The sequence below is a fragment of the Bos javanicus genome, chromosome 5 (genome assembly GCF_032452875.1).
Source record: "Bos javanicus breed banteng chromosome 5, ARS-OSU_banteng_1.0, whole genome shotgun sequence".
NCBI classification, from domain to species: domain Eukaryota; kingdom Metazoa; phylum Chordata; class Mammalia; order Artiodactyla; family Bovidae; genus Bos; species Bos javanicus.
The window spans coordinates 33,021,644-33,038,619 of record NC_083872.1 but is presented as its reverse complement, the minus strand read 5'-3'; the positions used below and the strand labels follow the sequence as shown (position 1 = coordinate 33,038,619).

At 57.2% G+C, this 16,976-nt stretch overlaps 1 protein-coding gene across 3 annotated transcripts in view; it reads right to left on the bottom strand.

The window, feature by feature from the left end:
- Positions 1 to 1,878: 1,878 nt before the first annotated feature.
- Positions 1,879 to 16,976, bottom strand: part of RAPGEF3 (Rap guanine nucleotide exchange factor 3) — a 32,537-nt gene continuing 17,439 nt past the window's right edge. For all 3 annotated transcript variants that reach the window (XM_061416340.1, XM_061416339.1, XM_061416338.1), the window contains exons 11-28: positions 16,340 to 16,452; positions 15,969 to 16,057; positions 15,588 to 15,666; positions 15,247 to 15,397; positions 15,085 to 15,167; positions 14,298 to 14,337; positions 11,514 to 11,595; positions 11,084 to 11,230; positions 9,166 to 9,263; positions 8,663 to 8,788; positions 8,360 to 8,541; positions 8,006 to 8,096; positions 7,820 to 7,870; positions 6,843 to 6,930; positions 6,453 to 6,517; positions 5,954 to 6,008; positions 5,789 to 5,860; positions 1,879 to 4,814 (exon numbers count right to left, since the gene is read on the bottom strand). In XM_061416340.1, the coding sequence (XP_061272324.1) occupies positions 4,696 to 4,814; positions 5,789 to 5,860; positions 5,954 to 6,008; positions 6,453 to 6,517; positions 6,843 to 6,930; positions 7,820 to 7,870; positions 8,006 to 8,096; positions 8,360 to 8,541; positions 8,663 to 8,788; positions 9,166 to 9,263; positions 11,084 to 11,230; positions 11,514 to 11,595; positions 14,298 to 14,337; positions 15,085 to 15,167; positions 15,247 to 15,397; positions 15,588 to 15,666; positions 15,969 to 16,057; positions 16,340 to 16,452 (1,731 nt within the window). In that variant the 3' untranslated portion in view covers positions 1,879 to 4,695. The remainder of the gene's footprint in view (positions 4,815 to 5,788; positions 5,861 to 5,953; positions 6,009 to 6,452; positions 6,518 to 6,842; positions 6,931 to 7,819; positions 7,871 to 8,005; positions 8,097 to 8,359; positions 8,542 to 8,662; positions 8,789 to 9,165; positions 9,264 to 11,083; positions 11,231 to 11,513; positions 11,596 to 14,297; positions 14,338 to 15,084; positions 15,168 to 15,246; positions 15,398 to 15,587; positions 15,667 to 15,968; positions 16,058 to 16,339; positions 16,453 to 16,976) is intronic.

Below are 16,976 nucleotides of genomic sequence, written 5' to 3'. Positions count from 1 at the left end.
TGGGGAGGGTCCACACTCTCACGACCCAAGAGGGTCACATCGCATGTGATGCCTTAAGCTAAGTCAAATACAGCAGTTGCAAGAAAATATCGCAAGCCCTTCTAATCCAAATCCCTGCTTATTAATAAGGAAGCTCAGGCCCCAGGAGAGGAAGGGACTTGCCCAAGGCCACTGCCCACCCATGGGAGGACTGCCCTGACACCGGCCTGTGCTACCTCAAGCTCTGGTTTACAGAGCACTTTTTCTGGGAAGTGGAGTAAGTTTTAAATGTCCTGTTGCCAAGGACGCAGCAAAGGTTGCCCTCTCACCACCCCTGTGCTGGCTAGAGTCCCTTGAGTGCTAGGAAAGCCTTGCAATCTCCTTCACTCAGCAACTGGGAAGCAGCTCCAGCTGCCCACAGCTTACACACCAGCGAGAAAACTGAGGCCCAGGCCCTCCTCAAAGGCCAATAGCATGGCAGGCAGGGTCAGGCAAGGCCCTGGGCTCCCTGGCCCACGGGCCATCCTGGTTAGAATCTAAACACACACAAAAACCAGAATCTTACTCTTTCCCACATGACGTGGGTCTGGGCTCCAAGCCCAGCCGTCCTCCTCCTTCTGGGGGTCCCCTGGCCCAAACTCCTGCAGCAGCAGCAGCCCTTTGGCCCCAGCAAGACCACTTGCCCTATGACATGCAGGCATGGGAAGGATGAGCTCTCAAAGCACAGGGCAGTCGGACGCGGCTGGCTGGGAAGGATGGTAGCCCCATTTCAGAACACTGTCAGGTTAGACTATGCTCGGGTCTTGAAGAGCCCAGAGTCTCGGAGAGGGGTGCCTGGTTTGGCTGGGGCAACCGGATGGGCCTAAGAGGATGCTTATTTCCAGCCCATGGCCTTGGCCCTCATGTGAGAAGCCCAGGACTTTGGGGGCAGGGGCAAGGTCTGAGGACACATTCTGGAATGCCTTTATGTTCTGGCCTACAGGTCCATGGAAGGGAGGAGAGATGAAGAACAATGGCCCAGTCAGAGACTGTCCCAGGCACCAGCCACCACACTGATACTTGGGTGGCTGGTGCCAGTGATGAGCTCAGAGCACTCCAAGTCTGGGAGGCAGAGCTGTGCAGGCAGGCATCCACAGCTCAGGGGTGCCAGAAGGTTGCAGCCAGGGGAGCAGCTGTGGGCCTGAGTGCTTAGAGGCAAGTAGTGAGATCCCACGGCCCCAAGCATCCACCGCTGTCTGAACTTGCCCTCTGTGGCATCTCCTCCCCTCTGCCGGCCTTGTTATGCATCAGTCTCCCTAGCTGGGTGGTCTGCTCCAGGGGGCCATAACCCCCTGTCTCATATGTAGGACTACCCTACCAAGCTCACAGTACCTCAAAATAAAAGGAGGGACTGCTGTGCCATTCTCAGGCGTGTCTGACTCTTTGAGGCCCCATGGACTGTAGCCCACCAGGCTCCTCTGTCCATGGAATTTTCCAAGCAAGAACACTAGAGCAGGTTGCCATTTCTTCCTTCAGGGGATCTTCCAGACCCATGGATTGAACCTGAATCTCTTGTGTCTCCTATATCAACAGGCAGATTCTTTATCGCTGCAGCACCTGGAAGGAGACATTTATAGGCAGGGTCTAGTCCCAGAAAAGAAGACAATGTTGGGGTTCAGCAAGATTATCTCTGCATTTCCTCCAGGGACATGAGGGAAAGATTTGGATGGGAAGGCCCATGGCATGGGCATGGTTGATACACATCCAGGTCCTTCACCTGCCCACCCTGTTATTAACCAGTTATGTGAGCTTAGGCAAATCTTTGTGTGCCTCAGTCTGACTTTTATAAAACAGGGGTAAGTAAAAATACTTGCCTTATCATCAGGGTAAAAATTAAAATAATAGATGAAATAATGAAAACACTATTCAAAATTAAATCTATTAGCGTGGTAAGTACTGCGAACAACAGCAACATTAAGAAGAGTCATCTTTGCTGCTTGGAATTCAGTGCAGCCAGGGGCTGCCGGGAGCACGGAAGCCGCGGGGAGCATGGAGGCCGCGAGGAGCACCGTGAAAGCAGATGTGCCTGCACCACCACCACTCTAACTCCGCTGGATGCGATGGAGGGGGCGGCAGCTGCCTCAGCTCCAGGTCTGTGCCGCCTGGAGCGAGGTCGGGGACAGAGGAGAGAGAAGCAGGAGCAGCCAGAGGGTCGGGGCTCCCCAGGTTGCCCTACCCCTTCACCAGGTCCTGCTGGAGGGGGACCCTCCCTGGTGTGCACCCCATAATTACAGTCCTGGCCTGGTCCCCAGCCTACCCTGGGGGTTGGCAGGAAAACTAAGGATTAGAGGGTAAGGGAGGGGTGTGTGTGTAAATGTTTTAGAGAGGAGGAATCACCCACTCTGTTCCTCCTCATAAAATACACACTTTCCCTCTCTGCTTTCCCCCCTTTGAGGTAAAATATCTTTAAAAGGCCTCTCCTTACACTTCCTTCTTTCAGCATCCCATGAATTCCTCTTCCCTTTGCAGCTTTCCTGAAGGTGGGACACACCCTGGGAAACGGGCGGCACACAGCCCGGCCTGCTAGATCCCACAGCGATGCCACCCATCCACCCCATAGCTGGGCAGCCAGGGAGACAGGTGACTTGGCCCTCAGAGCAAGAGGCCACCGTGACTGGAGCCTTTCCCTCCATGGTGGCTTGTCCCGTCACTGGGGTCTCTGGCTCCCAGTATGTGTCCTCCTGCCTGCCCCGGGCACAGTTCTCCTGGCAAGGCCTTCCTGGACCAGCTCAAAAAGTGTCCTGCCCCAGAGACTGAGGCAGCTGGAGGTGGCAGGGCAGTCGAGGTGGAAAGGAGATTCCTGCACTACCAAAGCTCCTTGGGGACATGTGTGTGACCACAGGGAAGAAAAAGAAAAATGCCAATGGAAGATGCCCACCACGGTTGGTTTCCACTCCTTGTCACAGGGCTGGTCTCCCCTGGGTCTGAAAGGATGCAGAAGAGCCGTCCAGCTGGCTGGTCTGGACTTGGCCGAAACTTTGACACAGGTTTAGGAGACAAGAAAGACTCTGGAGTCCTGACTCACCGGGTCCACACCTCATGTCATGATTACTCAGCTCTGGAAGCTTCCCTGCCCCTGGGTCTTCCATCTCCACCCATGGGTAAGGGCACTGGCTTGGTTACCCTGCTATCTGCTCTATCCCAGGCTCTCCCTGGGGAGTGGGCTCCCCTAATTCCTCCGAGGAGATGCTGCCCCCGACAGGCAGCAGACATGGGGCAGCCCTCAGCTGTCACCTCAGCTGCAGAGGCAGAGCAGCCGTTTACCTTTTTGTCGCTAAGTGCTGACCTGGGATCTTCACACCCATCTGACAAATGGAGAAATGGAGGTGAACTGTTCACTGACTTGCCCAGATTCACTTAGAAACCTGAGGTATGATCCCCCAGTTGGGCTGCCTCCTGCTAAGAGCTCTGACCCTTTCTGGAGGCAGTGTGTGTCCATGACCTCAGGGATGAGATCTGGCAGCAGAGGGGTGAGGGAAGAAGGGGGTGCTCAGCCTGAGCCCCTGAGCATGTGCCAGCTGCCTTCCCTCTCCGGGTGTGGGGCCCGCTTCCTCCATACGCCCCAGGGCCCTGGTACTCAGAACCTGCACCAGGGCATCTCCAAGGCCGAGAGTCCCTCTCAGGGTCAGACAGGCACCGCACCCTGCCAAGGCTCGAGGCCACGGGAGCAGAGAGGGGTGTCCCACCTGGAATTTCCTCATGTGAGGGTCCCTGGGCAGGAGGGTCCTCACGGTGAGGCTGGTTCCCAGGGGAGATGTGGAGGACTCAAAACCGATAGAGCTGACGGGACCACTCATCACTGATGAGAGACGTGACTCCCGGAAGCCTCCACCTCTGCATCACTGCCTCCGCTCAGAGCACCACCCAACGGCCGGAGGCAGAAGGCAGGAAGTGGAGTGGGGAGGGAAGGAAGGAGCGGCCTCTCAGACCCCCGTGGACCACTGAGTGCCACTTGGACCAGCCCCCCGCAGGGCTGCAGGCTCCCAGAGCCCCTGTGACCAGGGGGCTGAGGCCTGGATGCAGTCCGCCGTGGAGCCCTGCCGGGTCCCAGAGACCATCCCGGGCGGGGGGCAGGGCTTGGCCCTCCCTGGCCCACCCCCAGGGGCTGGCCAGGGAACACAGCGTCTCTGTCCACTTAGGGTAACAATACAGCTCCTCAGGGACCACCTCTCCTGGACAAACAGCACTGACCACACCCAGCTGTTTATCGCACAGGCTGTGGAAAGAAAAGCGCTGCTGCTCCCCGTCTCCACCCGCTGCCTCCCCAGGCAGTGGGCCTGCTCCTGCCACATGCGTGCAGACGCTTAGCCCACTATGGAAACACACGCCAGGAGCCAGAGACGGCTGGACAACAGAGCCGTGAGGCGCAGAATCTGGGAAAATCCTGGTGTGGAGAGCTCTCTATTGAACACAAAGAGAGAAAACGCTCTGCTCTCCCACTCACTCCAGGGCCTCTCTGTCCCCCACTCCTTGGCCTTGGGCCCCAGCTGCTTCCATTCGCAGGTCCTCCTTGGCCACCAGTCATCGAGGGGGACAGGTGCCCCCACGCTGCCCTCTCCTGGGCCTCAGGTCCAGTCCTTGGAGAGCCCTGCCCGGCTCGGCCAGCCCGTGGGCCTCCTGGCCCGGCGTGCCCCAGGCTCTCCTGGCGGCCAGTGTCTGCTCCAGCCCAGCCCCTCCTCACGGCTCCAGCTCCCGGGAGAGGCGGGACAGTTCCCGCTGGTTGTCGATGACCTTCAGCTGCTGGACGTAAGCCCAGGTGCTGGCGGGACTCCGGGTGCTCAGGGACTGCTCCGAGCCTGGGGGGCAGGGAGGGCGGTCAGCACTTTGTAGAGCCCACCTTTCCCCTTTCCAAGAGGCAAATCGATCCTCCTACCTTGTGCTACCCAGCCTGCCACTTCCCACAGCCAATCTAGAAGACACCCCATCCCCCATCTGGGACAGAAGAGCACAGTGAAACGGGCCCCAAAATTATATGCAGCTTAATACCCCTTTTACTAAGTTCAAAAACAATGAAAACTAAAGAATATTTTGTTGTCATATATATATGAGATATTTTAAAGATATATGTATATGTATATTTTATTATATGTACACACGATCAAGCTATTTTTTAAAAACAAGGAAATGGGTAACTCAAAATTCAGCATAGTGGTTTCCCTGGGTGGGGAGGGGCAAGGAGACAGGGAAGGGGACCACCACTAGGGAGATGGAAGTTATTGTCAGTGTGCTGAAGCTTGGCTTGGGTCCAGAAGGGCTCATCTTATTTTCAGAATAGATAAATGCATAAGATAATGATGATGGTGTGGTACGAACTGTGGATTACGACTAATCCCATTTCACACAAACTGAAGGCCAGTTAAAAGAACACAGGCCTGGAGTAGGAGTGCATGGGTCCCAGCCCTGTCTAACTGCTTATCTAACCAGCTCTACCTCACTGCGGCTTCTACCTGTTTTTTCAAGGCTTCCAGCCCACTGTATACCTTTAAGTGGGGATAATACTCTACCTACTTCATACAGCTATTATGAACCATTACCAACATCGTGCTTTGCAACCCCATGGACTGTAGCCCGCCTGGCTCCTCTGCCCATGCGATTCTCCAGGCAAGAATACTGGATCTTCCCAACCCAGGGATTGAATCCAGGTCTCCCTCATTGCAGGCAGATTCTCTTCCATCTGAGCCACTGAGGAAGCCCTTTCATGTATGGATGTGCCTGTAAGTGCCAGCCAGCCGTGGCCAGCTTGTCAGCACCCACCCCTGCCCTCACTTACACGTGGAAACCCTGACCGCCTGGCTGTCCTCGTGCAGGTGGGAGACTCGGCTTCTGAGCGGTGACAGAGGCACTGGGGGGTGAGGGGAGAGTCAGTGAGGAGACCAAGTTGGTGCCTTGAAGGGGACATCACTCAGGGGCGCCCACCGGGGATCTGCCCTCTCACCATTGCTGTGGCTTCGGCAGTGGTGTAGCATCCGTGCAGCTCTGGCCATCATTCTCTGGGGGCCAAGTAAGGACATGAGACCTGATATGAGGGACGGGCCCTGGCCTGGCCTGGGGGACAGCTGAAATGCTCCTAGGCACCAGCGGCTGTAGGAGACGGGGCTGTGCCTGCTGTGCCCCAGCCCACCCAAAGACCCAGTGGGTACCAGGCACTGGGAAGACAGAAATCAGGGAGGGCTTAGAGAGGAGGAGGCCTGGTGGGGAGGGGATTCTGGCTGAAGGGCGAGATAGCTGAGGCCATCACCCCAGCACTCCCTGGTGGAGACCAGATCCTCTGAGGGCATGCAATGGAGTAAAGCAGGGGCTATTTTAAAGGAAGTCTTCATATTTATATTACTGAGAACAACTCTGGACCATCTCCCATCCCCCGCCCCTTCCAAAGCCCTTGTCACAGCCTCCAACCTGTTCCAGCCTCAGATACCCGCTCTCCTTGGACTCACCATCTTCTCAAAGTTGATGAGATTCTCCACCAATGTGTGATTTCCCTCATGGATGAAGGTCATGTCTACAAAGAGATGGGCTCTGCTCATAGGTCCCCAAACTCCTTCCCCTCCCAGCAGCCAAGGAAAGGTAAGGGGCCAATAACAGGGACGCTATGCGGCCCTCTTCCTCCCTGCTAACCTCCTGGAACAGTTTCTTTATATCTCTTAGGCCTCATGTCATCAGCCATCTGTCTGCATGTGTTAACTCTGCTTCTATCCGGTGAGCTCCTAGTTCACCTTTGTGGCCCCAGGGCGTTGGCACACTGGAATCACCCAGAGGGTCAGGTGGACACTCTGGGGCAGCGACGGATGGGATGGGGGCAGGGGGGCAGGGGCTGGTGCCCTTACCTTTGAGAAGAAGGGGCATGAAGGGGATGAGGGGAGGGGAGAGCTTGGTGAGGGCCAGACGGTACACTCGGTGGTTCCACGAGGGGTCCTGAGAGGGAAGAAGCCACAGTGAGAGAGGGAGGGTCCCGCACACCATGACATACCACGTGCCACAGCATAACCAAATGCCCACCCGCCAAGGAGAAGCCGTGTGCACAGTCCTTGGAGCTCAGCCTCCTCTCGGCCCCAGATCTCCCCAAGGCAGGCTGTGCGGCAGGCAGAGGGGCCTGGAGCTGTGATGCCGGGCTGCATGACATGGTTGCCTGGCCTCCAATTAGGCCCCAGGACGCTCATGGACATTGTCTCAGGGGCTCTGAGGATTCATGGAAAACTCTTTTCTGTCCCTGTTTCTCCCTCTCTCCCTCTCTCTCTAGTGGGTACACCCCTTTGAACTTCTTCAGCCCCAGGAGAAGAATTTTTTCCTCAGGAGCTCTTGGAGCCTTGCTAATGAGAGCAGCCTGCATGAGCTCCCTCCTGAAAACTATACACCTTTCACTACCCCCGCTACAATTCCCAGGAGTGGAGGGCTCAGCTCCTCAACTCTTGCCTCGTTTTTTGGCGTAGCCTCCTTGAGTCTCCTGAGGGGCCTCTGACAGACCCCAGAACACCATGGGAATTGGGTCAAGACCCGCTTCCTGAGTCCTGAGGCAGGTCAGCGGCCCCCTGGTGGACCCCTGGCACCTCAGACCCCAGGGCCAGCAAATGCCGCAGCAAATGCCACACGGGCCCCTATACACCTGCTGAGGCATATAATACACTACACAGACCACCATAGTGCTAACACTGCATTTCTCAGCCAGCCCCCCAGACTCACAGGCCAAAGGGAACCAGGCCCTGACCCAGGGTTAGAAACCCGGAAAGTGACAAAGGACAGGCACAGGTGTGGAGGGGAAGAAGCAGGGGCTTGGGCCAGGGTGGCGGGGGCGGAGAGCACTCACCAGCAGCCTCTCAAGGGCTGAGTAGAGTTTCCGGACTTTGTGGGGCAGCCGCTGTGAAGGAGAGGCAGGCGGGGCTGTCACTGCTCTGGGGTGCGGGCCCCATTCCAAGCCAGGACCCCCAGGACAGGCAGGGGCCTGACTCAGGGCTGAGGTGGGGCCCTGACCTACCCAGCAGATGGCACTCACCTCCCAGGTATGGGCCAGGCGGCTGATGGCTGAGTTGCTGAGACCAAACATGATGGCAAAGAAGGAATTAAGATTCTTTTGCTCCTTGAGGCTGTGAACAGAAGACCCAGAGACCCTCAGGGGAAGCAGCCACACACACAGCTCCACACCCACACCACCCCCAAGCCACAGCACAAGACCCGGCCAGGCCAATGCTGCCCTTGCAGGGACTGGGGCTGTATGGTGTGGGGAGGCAGGGGCTCCAGGGGACCTAGGCAGGCACAAGGGTGGGAGACTTGGCTGCACACCGACCACAGATAGGGGGGTTAAGTAAAGGCACCGTGGGACTCTGCCACCCAGCCCACCAGCACTCACTGGGCTGCCAGTTTGATGAACTTCCTGAGCAGCTGGGCCCGTAGGCCGGGCACAGAGCAGAGACACAGCTCCGTGGCCACCCAGTACTGCAGCTCGTTGAAGCGGCGCATGAAGCGCTCCAGGTTGGCGGTGGTGACGTCCCGCAGGTGCTGGGGGCCCAGCACATAGTGGATCAGCTCCACCTGGGCAGGGGGGCAGCACTGCGAGGTCAGCACGCAGGGCAGGGCGTCCAGCACACGAGGCTGCACGTGGGGCAGGGCCTCCCCATCGCCCACTCTCCTCCCCTCCGCTCCACCCCAGCACCTGGTGGATGCTGTTGAAGAGGCTCCAGTCGTGGTCCGTGAGCTGGCCCGCCAGGTCCTTGGTGCTCACCAGGTCCAGCCCCTCGGCAGAGCCCACAGTGGGCCCCAGCTGATCGGGGTGTGGGGTCTGCAGGTGGAAGAGTGCTCAGAGGGGTGCCTGGGGAGTCCAGGGGGCACGGTTGGGGGAGAGAGTCTGGGGCCAAAAGTCTGTGCCCAGGGCCAGAGGCACGTCAGGAGGGCAGGGGTGCTGCAGGAAGTGGAGGCATGCCCCAAGGAAGCATGCCCTGACAGCTCCCCAGTGCTGGGCCCCTCCCACTTGAGAGCTCCCAACAGTTTTCCCCTTGGGACTTCCTCCATCGGCTGAGGCCCACTCCTCTCTCTTCCTCCTTAGGAGCAGCCACAGCCAGGCCCTGCTCTCCTTTCCATGTGGCCCTCTCCTAGCACCCACCCGTACCACTCCCAAAACAGCCCTTCCCGGGGCCCTGGCGCCCTGCCTGGCCCTACCAGCTCGTGCACTTCCTGTGGGTTGACAACAAAGAGCCGCTCGTTAAGCCCCAGGGATGTGGCCACACCACGGGCATCTGGCTGCAGGCCAATGGCATCTGCAAAGAGAGCAGAGCTGTGCTGGGTGGGGACAGAGAGGGAGGCCAGGGAGCAACCGGAGGCGGAGTGGAGGCTGGAAGAGGTCTCCCAATAGCAGCACTGGAGTCCTAGGCAGGTGTTCTAAATGCATGGGTACGCATGCCCACACATGCACAGGGGCAACATGGCCAGAGGACAATGAAAGAGGAGTCTTGGGGAGACAGGCTGACACTGGGCGACGCTGGAGCCTCCCTGAGTCCCAGCTTCCTCCTTTGTCAAAAGCAGACACCAAGATTTCCCGTGACTACTCATCAGTCAAATGAAGTCATTGATATAAATAGCGGCTATAAGGATATGATACATATACAAGCCCTTTGAAAATTGGGAAATGCCTTACAGAAATCTTCGTGTGGATTTTCATCAGCTCTTGTGGACTGGGACTGGGTTTTCAGTCATGCTTGAGCCCTCAGTCCCTAGACCAGTAGTCTTCAAAGTAAGGTACACAAGACCATTCCATGCGTCCAGGAAAAAAATATTAGCACTTATACTGATTTTTCTTACCTGTTTTGTATTTGCTTTGTGTGTTGCTCTATGATCACATAGCAACAGTGTAGGAACGTATGTATGTGACTTGCAAGGAAATATACACAAATAAGGGAGTTTGTAATAAAATACTGATTACTGTCATGGGTGTCCATCAAAACAATCAGTGCTCTAAACACTGGGTTTGGACAACTGCAACTTGCCACATGGCCACCAGAGGGCAGTGCTTCCCAGAGGAGCACACAGGCCCTGGTGCTCTCAGTATCTCTCCTTCCTGAACGAAGGAGGCTTTGCTGGTCTCCCTGCCACCCCTTGCCATTATTCTCTGGATGACCAGCGGCTTACCCTGGGCTCCCGCTCCGCTGTCATACCCATGCTGTGTCTTTCATGAATAACAGTGGTTTTTAATGTCCCAAGTTCTCTAAAGGCAGGTCTTAATAATCCTCATGCTGCCATACTCTGAGCACCAACTTTATGCCAGGTCCCATGCTAAGAGCTTCAAACACAGTAGCTCATTTAATAGCCATAGCAGTCCTAAGTGATAGGTAGTTACAGTGGTCATCCAACAGACAAGGAAATGCAAGCTCACAGAGGTCAAACAACTTGGGCAGGATCATACAGTCAGTAAGCCGTGGGTCTGGGATTGCAACTCGGGTCTGGGTGTACACAGTCTAGGCTCTTAACCATCAAGCTGCTCATCTTACCTGCCATGGTAAGTCTGCCTCCTAAATGCTGCTGGCCCACAGATGACCCTCAAAGATGTTGATGGACTAAATGAGCAACTACCTAAATTCAAAGTCTGTCAATGCACTCAAAGGGTAAGCCTGGGAAAAAAATCACTGGATCCATTTGAGCTTCAGTTTCCTTGTCTGAAAATAGGATAAAAGTACCTATCTCATAAGATTGCTATTAGGATTAAATAAATATGTAAGCATGGTAATAATGTCAGGCATCCCTGGTGGCTCAGTGGTAAAGAATCCACCTGCCAAGCAGGAGACGCAGGTTCAATCCCTGGGTCTGTGCCCATCACCTGGAACAGGAAAGAGCAACCCACTCCAGTATTCTTGCCTGGGAAATCCCATGGACAGAGGAGCCTGGTGGGCTACAGTCCATGGGGTCACAAAGAGTTGTACATGACTTATACGTAACATGTATAAGTAAGATGTGATAAGCCTCCCATAAACGCTAACTACCATTAACATTGACAAAGATGGTGATGATCTTAATTCAGGGGGTGGGTACAGCTCTGAGGGGGCCCCCCTCCCTTGGGGCCACCCTACCCAGAGACACAACTCACCACCTGCCGAGTTGACCTTCACCAGCACCTGCCCCTTAGTCCAGCCGTCCTCCTGGGCCAACGCTGCCATCACCTCTCTCACTGAGGCCGTCACAGGCAGCTGCAGGGTTAGCATGGAGTGGTCTGGCCGGCAGATGTCATAGGGGACTGGAGAGGAAGATGGGACTGAATTGGGAGGGAGCCGCCTGGTCTCCCCACCCCAGCAGGGAGAAGGCAGTGACTGCAGCAAGGGAGGGTCCCAAGGATTGGGGGCAACAGCACTAAGGAGAAGCCTGGGCAGGCAGGTGGGAGACCCTGAGGTGAGCAAGGGGGGAGCCTGAAACAGAGACCCCAAGGAGCACAACATGCCATTCTGGGCCAGGCACCCCAAAGTCAAGGGTGGTGAGAGAGCAGGGTTTGAGCTCTGCCCTGGCTGACTCAGACCACCAACCTTTGTCCCCAACTCTGATGGCACAGTTGCTGCTAGGGAGAGGCTCGTCCTGGCTGGGGAGCCAAACGGGAACATTCCGGGCCTGAGAAGGAGAGGAAGTAAGGACCAGCTGACACAGGAGAGCATGCAGGGAAGGGGAGGGGCCTGTCACCCAGAGCGGGGGTCCCGCACAGCACACACACCACCTAAGGGATCTGCGTGTCCCGCAAACCCGGGGCAGGTAAGGCGCTGGGAACCTGGGGACCAAGGCTCCCGGGGAAGACAGGGCAGAGCTCAGAATGAGTCTGTGCCCCTCTACATGTGTGTTATCCCCTCTGCCAAATGGGTCCAGAGCCTCTCTAATATGAACACAAGGCAGCTGTTGATCCTGGTCTTTTCCTCCTTCAGCTACCATTTGCTATTTTCTACATGCTTATTTTAAGTATCTAAATATGCACAAAAGCCCTTTGACAAAATATTATTATCCCCTTTTACAGATAAAATCAGTGAGGGCTCAGAGAGGTTAAGTAACATACCCAAAGCAGCACAGCTGCTAAGTGGCCCAGCTAAAATTCTAAACCTGCCCCCCCCGCTCCCCCTCCCCCATGCTCTTGTGCACCAACACTCAACTGTGTGAGCTGCCCCATAACCCTTCCTCCAAGGCCCCACCACAGTGGGCTTTTGGGGGCCCCCACTGCCTAAAGGCCTCCCTCACACACTTCCTCTGCCCACCGACTATTCTTTCCAGATTTTGTACTGTTTTCCTCCTCCCAACTCTGAAGGAGGCAGATGAGGTTTAGACCTTGGTCCATGGTTCTTCCCTGGATTTCCAAATCTCTGCACTCCCCTCAGGGCTCCTCCCAGCATCACGCACCAATACCTCCTTTCTCTCCGCCCCCAGCATATGGAAGACTCTTAAAACCATACCACTGGGCACTGAATTCTCTTGCAGACCTTGGTCTCAAATGCCTCCAGGATCCTCCATATCTGTGCTGCATCATCCCAAACTCGACACACTCCTCGGATCCCCTCATCCCGCCTCCCAGGCTACTCTTCCGGCCATTCCCCTGGGTTCAAGCCTCCTGCTCCCCCCTGCTCCCCTCCCCCACAGAGTATCATCTAGTTCCAGGGTCTCTGTGTTCCCCTTTCCACAGCCCAGGCCATGCCCAGACCCACCAGCCCGTATCTCCTCACGCCTTATCTTCTATAACAGCGCCAACTATTCTCCGCCAGCCTTGCCTCTCGGGTGCTTCCCTCCCTCCCACTCCCATCTGCCTGACCAGAGCCAGATTAACCTTCCTATCACAGTGTCCAGGCCACCATTGTCTGCTGAATAAAGCTCAGGCTCCCCAGCTGACCTATTCAATATACAAATCCCATCTTGTCAATCCTGGGCTCAAACACCTCCAATGGCTCGCAATGCTCAAAGGACAAAGGCCAGGCCCCTTTCCAGGGCCCACAGGGCCCTACCTGCTCTGGCCCTTCCAGGGCTCCATTAGGAGGCGGGCTTCCTTCCCCACATCTGCCTGCAGCCTCTTCTCCCTCCATCTTCACTCCCTGCATCTCTCAGTTCCAGCAGTCGCTTCTCCCTGACCCTGACACTTTCCTTTTCAGCCCTTTCCTTCCTGCCTCCAGAGACCCCATCTTTGTCCTTTTTCAGCATGAGGTTGCTCTGCAGCTCTGTCCCTCACTTCCTTGTGAGCCACTGGAGGCCAGGGTGGCTCTCCCAACCCCCTACAGCATATTTGGCACCTAAGGCATGCAGCCTGTTCTTCACTGAGGTCAAGGCCCCTCAGGGATGGAGCCAGCATTCTAGTGGGCCGTGACAGACACCAGCAGACAACTAGCAAGGAGACAACTAAACAAAGAAAACAATTCCACTGGGACAAAGCTTTGAGGAAAACCACGGAGGACACCCTGGAGAGGAGCCAGTGGGGGAGGGGCTCTCACAGGGAGATGGGAGGGGCCAGCAGGTGGGGGCAGGAGACGGAGGAGGGAGCGAGCTTCACCTTCAGCAGAAAAGGAGTCCGAGGAGGAAGGGGGCAGGATGAGGTGGGAGAGCCAGCTGGGCCCTGCAGGCCCAGATGTGGCATTTGGGTGTGATTCTCACTGTGAGTCTCCACAGGTGGCCCCAACTACCTTCCCAGTCCTCGCCACCCCATTCTTCAAATCTCACTCCAGTCAGGACTCCTCCTCCCACTTTCCGCTCCCAGCCCACTGCTGGGGATGGCACTGGCCCCAGGACCCCAGGGTTTCTGAGCTGCCTCCAGGTACCACCCCTCACCTGCCAGGCAGGAACTGCTAACTGGCTCGAGCTGGGAGCATGAGTGGGCTTCCCAGGTGGTGCTAGTGGTACAGAACCCGCCTGCCAGTGCAGGAGACATAAGAGACGTGGGTTCGATCCCTGGGTCAGAGATCTCCAGGAAGATCCCCTGGAGGAGGGCATAGCAAGCCACTCCAGTGTTCTTGCCTGGAGAATCCCATGGACAGAGAAGCCTGATGGGCTACAGTCCATGGAGTCGCAAAAAGTTGGACACAGCTGAAGCAACTTAGCTCACATGTGAGCATGACCAGATGGAATAAAACCTCTTGTGGGGATGGGGGGGAGTGACCTTAGACCTCTGTCTCCTGCAAGGCCCAGCCCCAGTGTCACACGCAGCCTGAGCTCCATGATCACCTATCCCAGACCAAGGATGTGCCTGTGTTTGGGGGGGACCTTCCCATGCAGAGGGGCCTGGAGGTCCTTGGAGGAGGGGGAAAGCAGGGGCCCAGCAGAGGCGTGAGGAGCCCACTCGGGTCAGACACCTTCATCTGCGGAGACGCGTTCCCACAGCCGTTCTCCAACCTGTGGAGCAAGTGAGAGGGAGGTGAGACTGGGGGCAGGGTCCCCCAGCAGGCAGGACGATGCAGGCTCAAGAGCCGAAGGGTACCAGGCTCTGGATTCCCTCCACCATCACCAGAGGCTCAGAGGTTGGCAGACTTGGAGAGGATGACCCAGAACAGGCACGATTTGAAATCCAGCCCCTGGATCCTACGACTGTCCCAGGCCAGCAGGGGAGGGAAGGAGCTCAAGGGAGAAGGGTATCCGATGTGGTGTCAGGTCAGGGAGGCCACATGAGAGCTCTCCCCGAGGCCCAGCTGCCCCCACAGGAGGCCTGGGAGGGCGGGAAGACCTGGGAGTGTGAGGTAAAGGCTGGGAAATTGGGTGGAGCAGGCGGGAGCTGGCACCAAGGGTGCTCAGCAATAAAGAGGAGCCAGTGAGCAGAGCAGGTGTGCAGGGCAGTGGAAGGATGACACACGAATGACTGTGGGCTGCCTGAGCATGGATGGACGCGTGACGGGAGGGTGCGCAGTGAGGCACTGGTGAGAACACTCGCTGAGATGAGCAGGACTGGACAAGTGAGCATAGCACAGGGTTTTACAGACAGGAGCAGGAGCCCTGGGGGTGGGGTAACGGGCTTAGGGCGGCACAGCTGCAGGGGTGCAGGCTGGATTTAAGCCACCTGTTTGCCCCCCAAGGCAGTGCTCCCAGCTCCTGCCACACAGCCTGTCCCGCCCGCCCGTGACGAGCTCACTCGAGCCAAAGCATCACCTGTGGTGTCGCCGCCTCTCTGGCCACTGCTCCCGCAGCAGGTTGCTAAGCCGGGTGTCCCTGCTCACCAGGTCCGACAGTTTCTGGGAGAAGCCAAGGTTCACTGAGACCCCCGTGTCCACCCTGGGTAACCCGGCCCAGCCCCTCCTGGCTCCCAGGTACCTTGAGGAAGCTGGTGGCCACAGGGTCAGTGCGGAGCGTAGGGCCGTACAGGGTCACCCACTGACTGACCAGCCGCAGGATCTGCTGCCTCTTGTTGCAGATGTAGGAGCTGCGCTCCTGCTCGCTGCCCCCGGCGGGCTCCGCGTGGAAGGTGAGTCCCAGTCAAGGGAACCACAGTGTCCAACAGGACCACCCACCACCCTCAGGAACCGGCACAGGAAGGGCAGGACACCCGGAGCCCATGAATGGGCTGGGCCTGGAGGGATTAGTACAGCCATGCTTCGGGGGATCCCTCCTCCCCGCTCCACACACCATCCTCACCCCCAGGGCTGGAAGGATATTGGTGCAGGAGGGCAGCACAGAGCTGGGCAGTGGGCATGAAGACACTGTGGGTCAGGAGGAAGTCACTGAGGAATGTCTCTGCAAGGCAGGGACAGGGGACAGGTGAGGGATTCAGCAGTCGAGTCTCCTGAGCCCAAGTATATGCACAACCGGGACACCCCTTTTACCAATCCCGCCACGGGCCAGGGAGCAGTGACACCCCGTCCCTGTCACAGCACTTCCTACACAAGCCAAGAACACAGGAACGAAAACTTCCAGCCAGCTGACCAAAGAGGCCAATCGAGCACCCGATGAGGTCAGATGCAGGTGCCTGGCTCTCTCCCAGGTGGTGCTGACCACCCTCTGAGTCAGAAAGCAGGCAGCGTGTCTCCCGCCCCTACCTGTTGGGTCATGAGCACTGGAGTCAGGCCTCATGGCCTCCAACAGAAGTTCTAGGATCTTCTCTGGGGTGCCAGACATCACTGTATACCTGGAAGAAACAGCCGGTCCATAGCACTTGAGTCCCGACTCCCGCTCCCGCAGCGGGGGCAGACATCAAGAATCAATCATATCGCTCACCCCTATTTGCCAGCCCTCTCCCCACCCCGTGTGGTGGAAGGGGGACTAACGGGGGATGCATCTTAATCCCTGGAAGCCTCTCCACCCGCAGCGGGCAGGTATATGACACAGAGAAGGGAGTAAAGCCCAGGAAACAGAAGAGAAGGTGGGCAAGAGAGATGGTATGGAGAGGGGAGCACGGCGGGTGTGTTACCGATTCCTGCCTGGGGTTGGGGGACGAGAAGGGCCAGTGCCCTGAGAGGTTCTCTCCAGCACTAACACCACTTTGCCATGTTCTTCCAGCCTCATGGTCTTTGCTTCCACATCCTGGAGAACAAGCCACACCCAGTGCTCAAAACACCACAACTCCTTTACCCATTCTAGGGCCTCTCCCTCTGCCTCCCCCATTCCAAACTCCAAGCCCCACAAGGCTCCCACAAGGACCCACAACCCTTCTCCCGCCCTAGTCAACGCCCACAACCTTAGATTTGTCCCTCACTGGTGCCTCTCACCCAGCCTGAGCCCCTCCTCCACCCTGTCCCTCCCAGTGCTCCTTCTATGGACCCCACTCTCCATTACACCGCCTCCCCCTGCACCCCAGACCCTCACCCCTCTGTAACCTCACCCCTGGTCTCCCACGGGAGCCAGGGTTCCCAGGGCTCACTGAGCCTCCTCAGCAAGCCATGCACCTCCTCACACACCCAGAGCTGGGCTCCCTCCTCCAGCCATCATCCCCAAGGTTTCCACCTCCGACCTCTCCCTACTCCTTAAAGTGTCCGTCTGGTCCCTACTCCTTGCCCCACACCACTTCTCCAGACGCATGTCCCTGCCCTCCCCACCCCCAGCAGCGG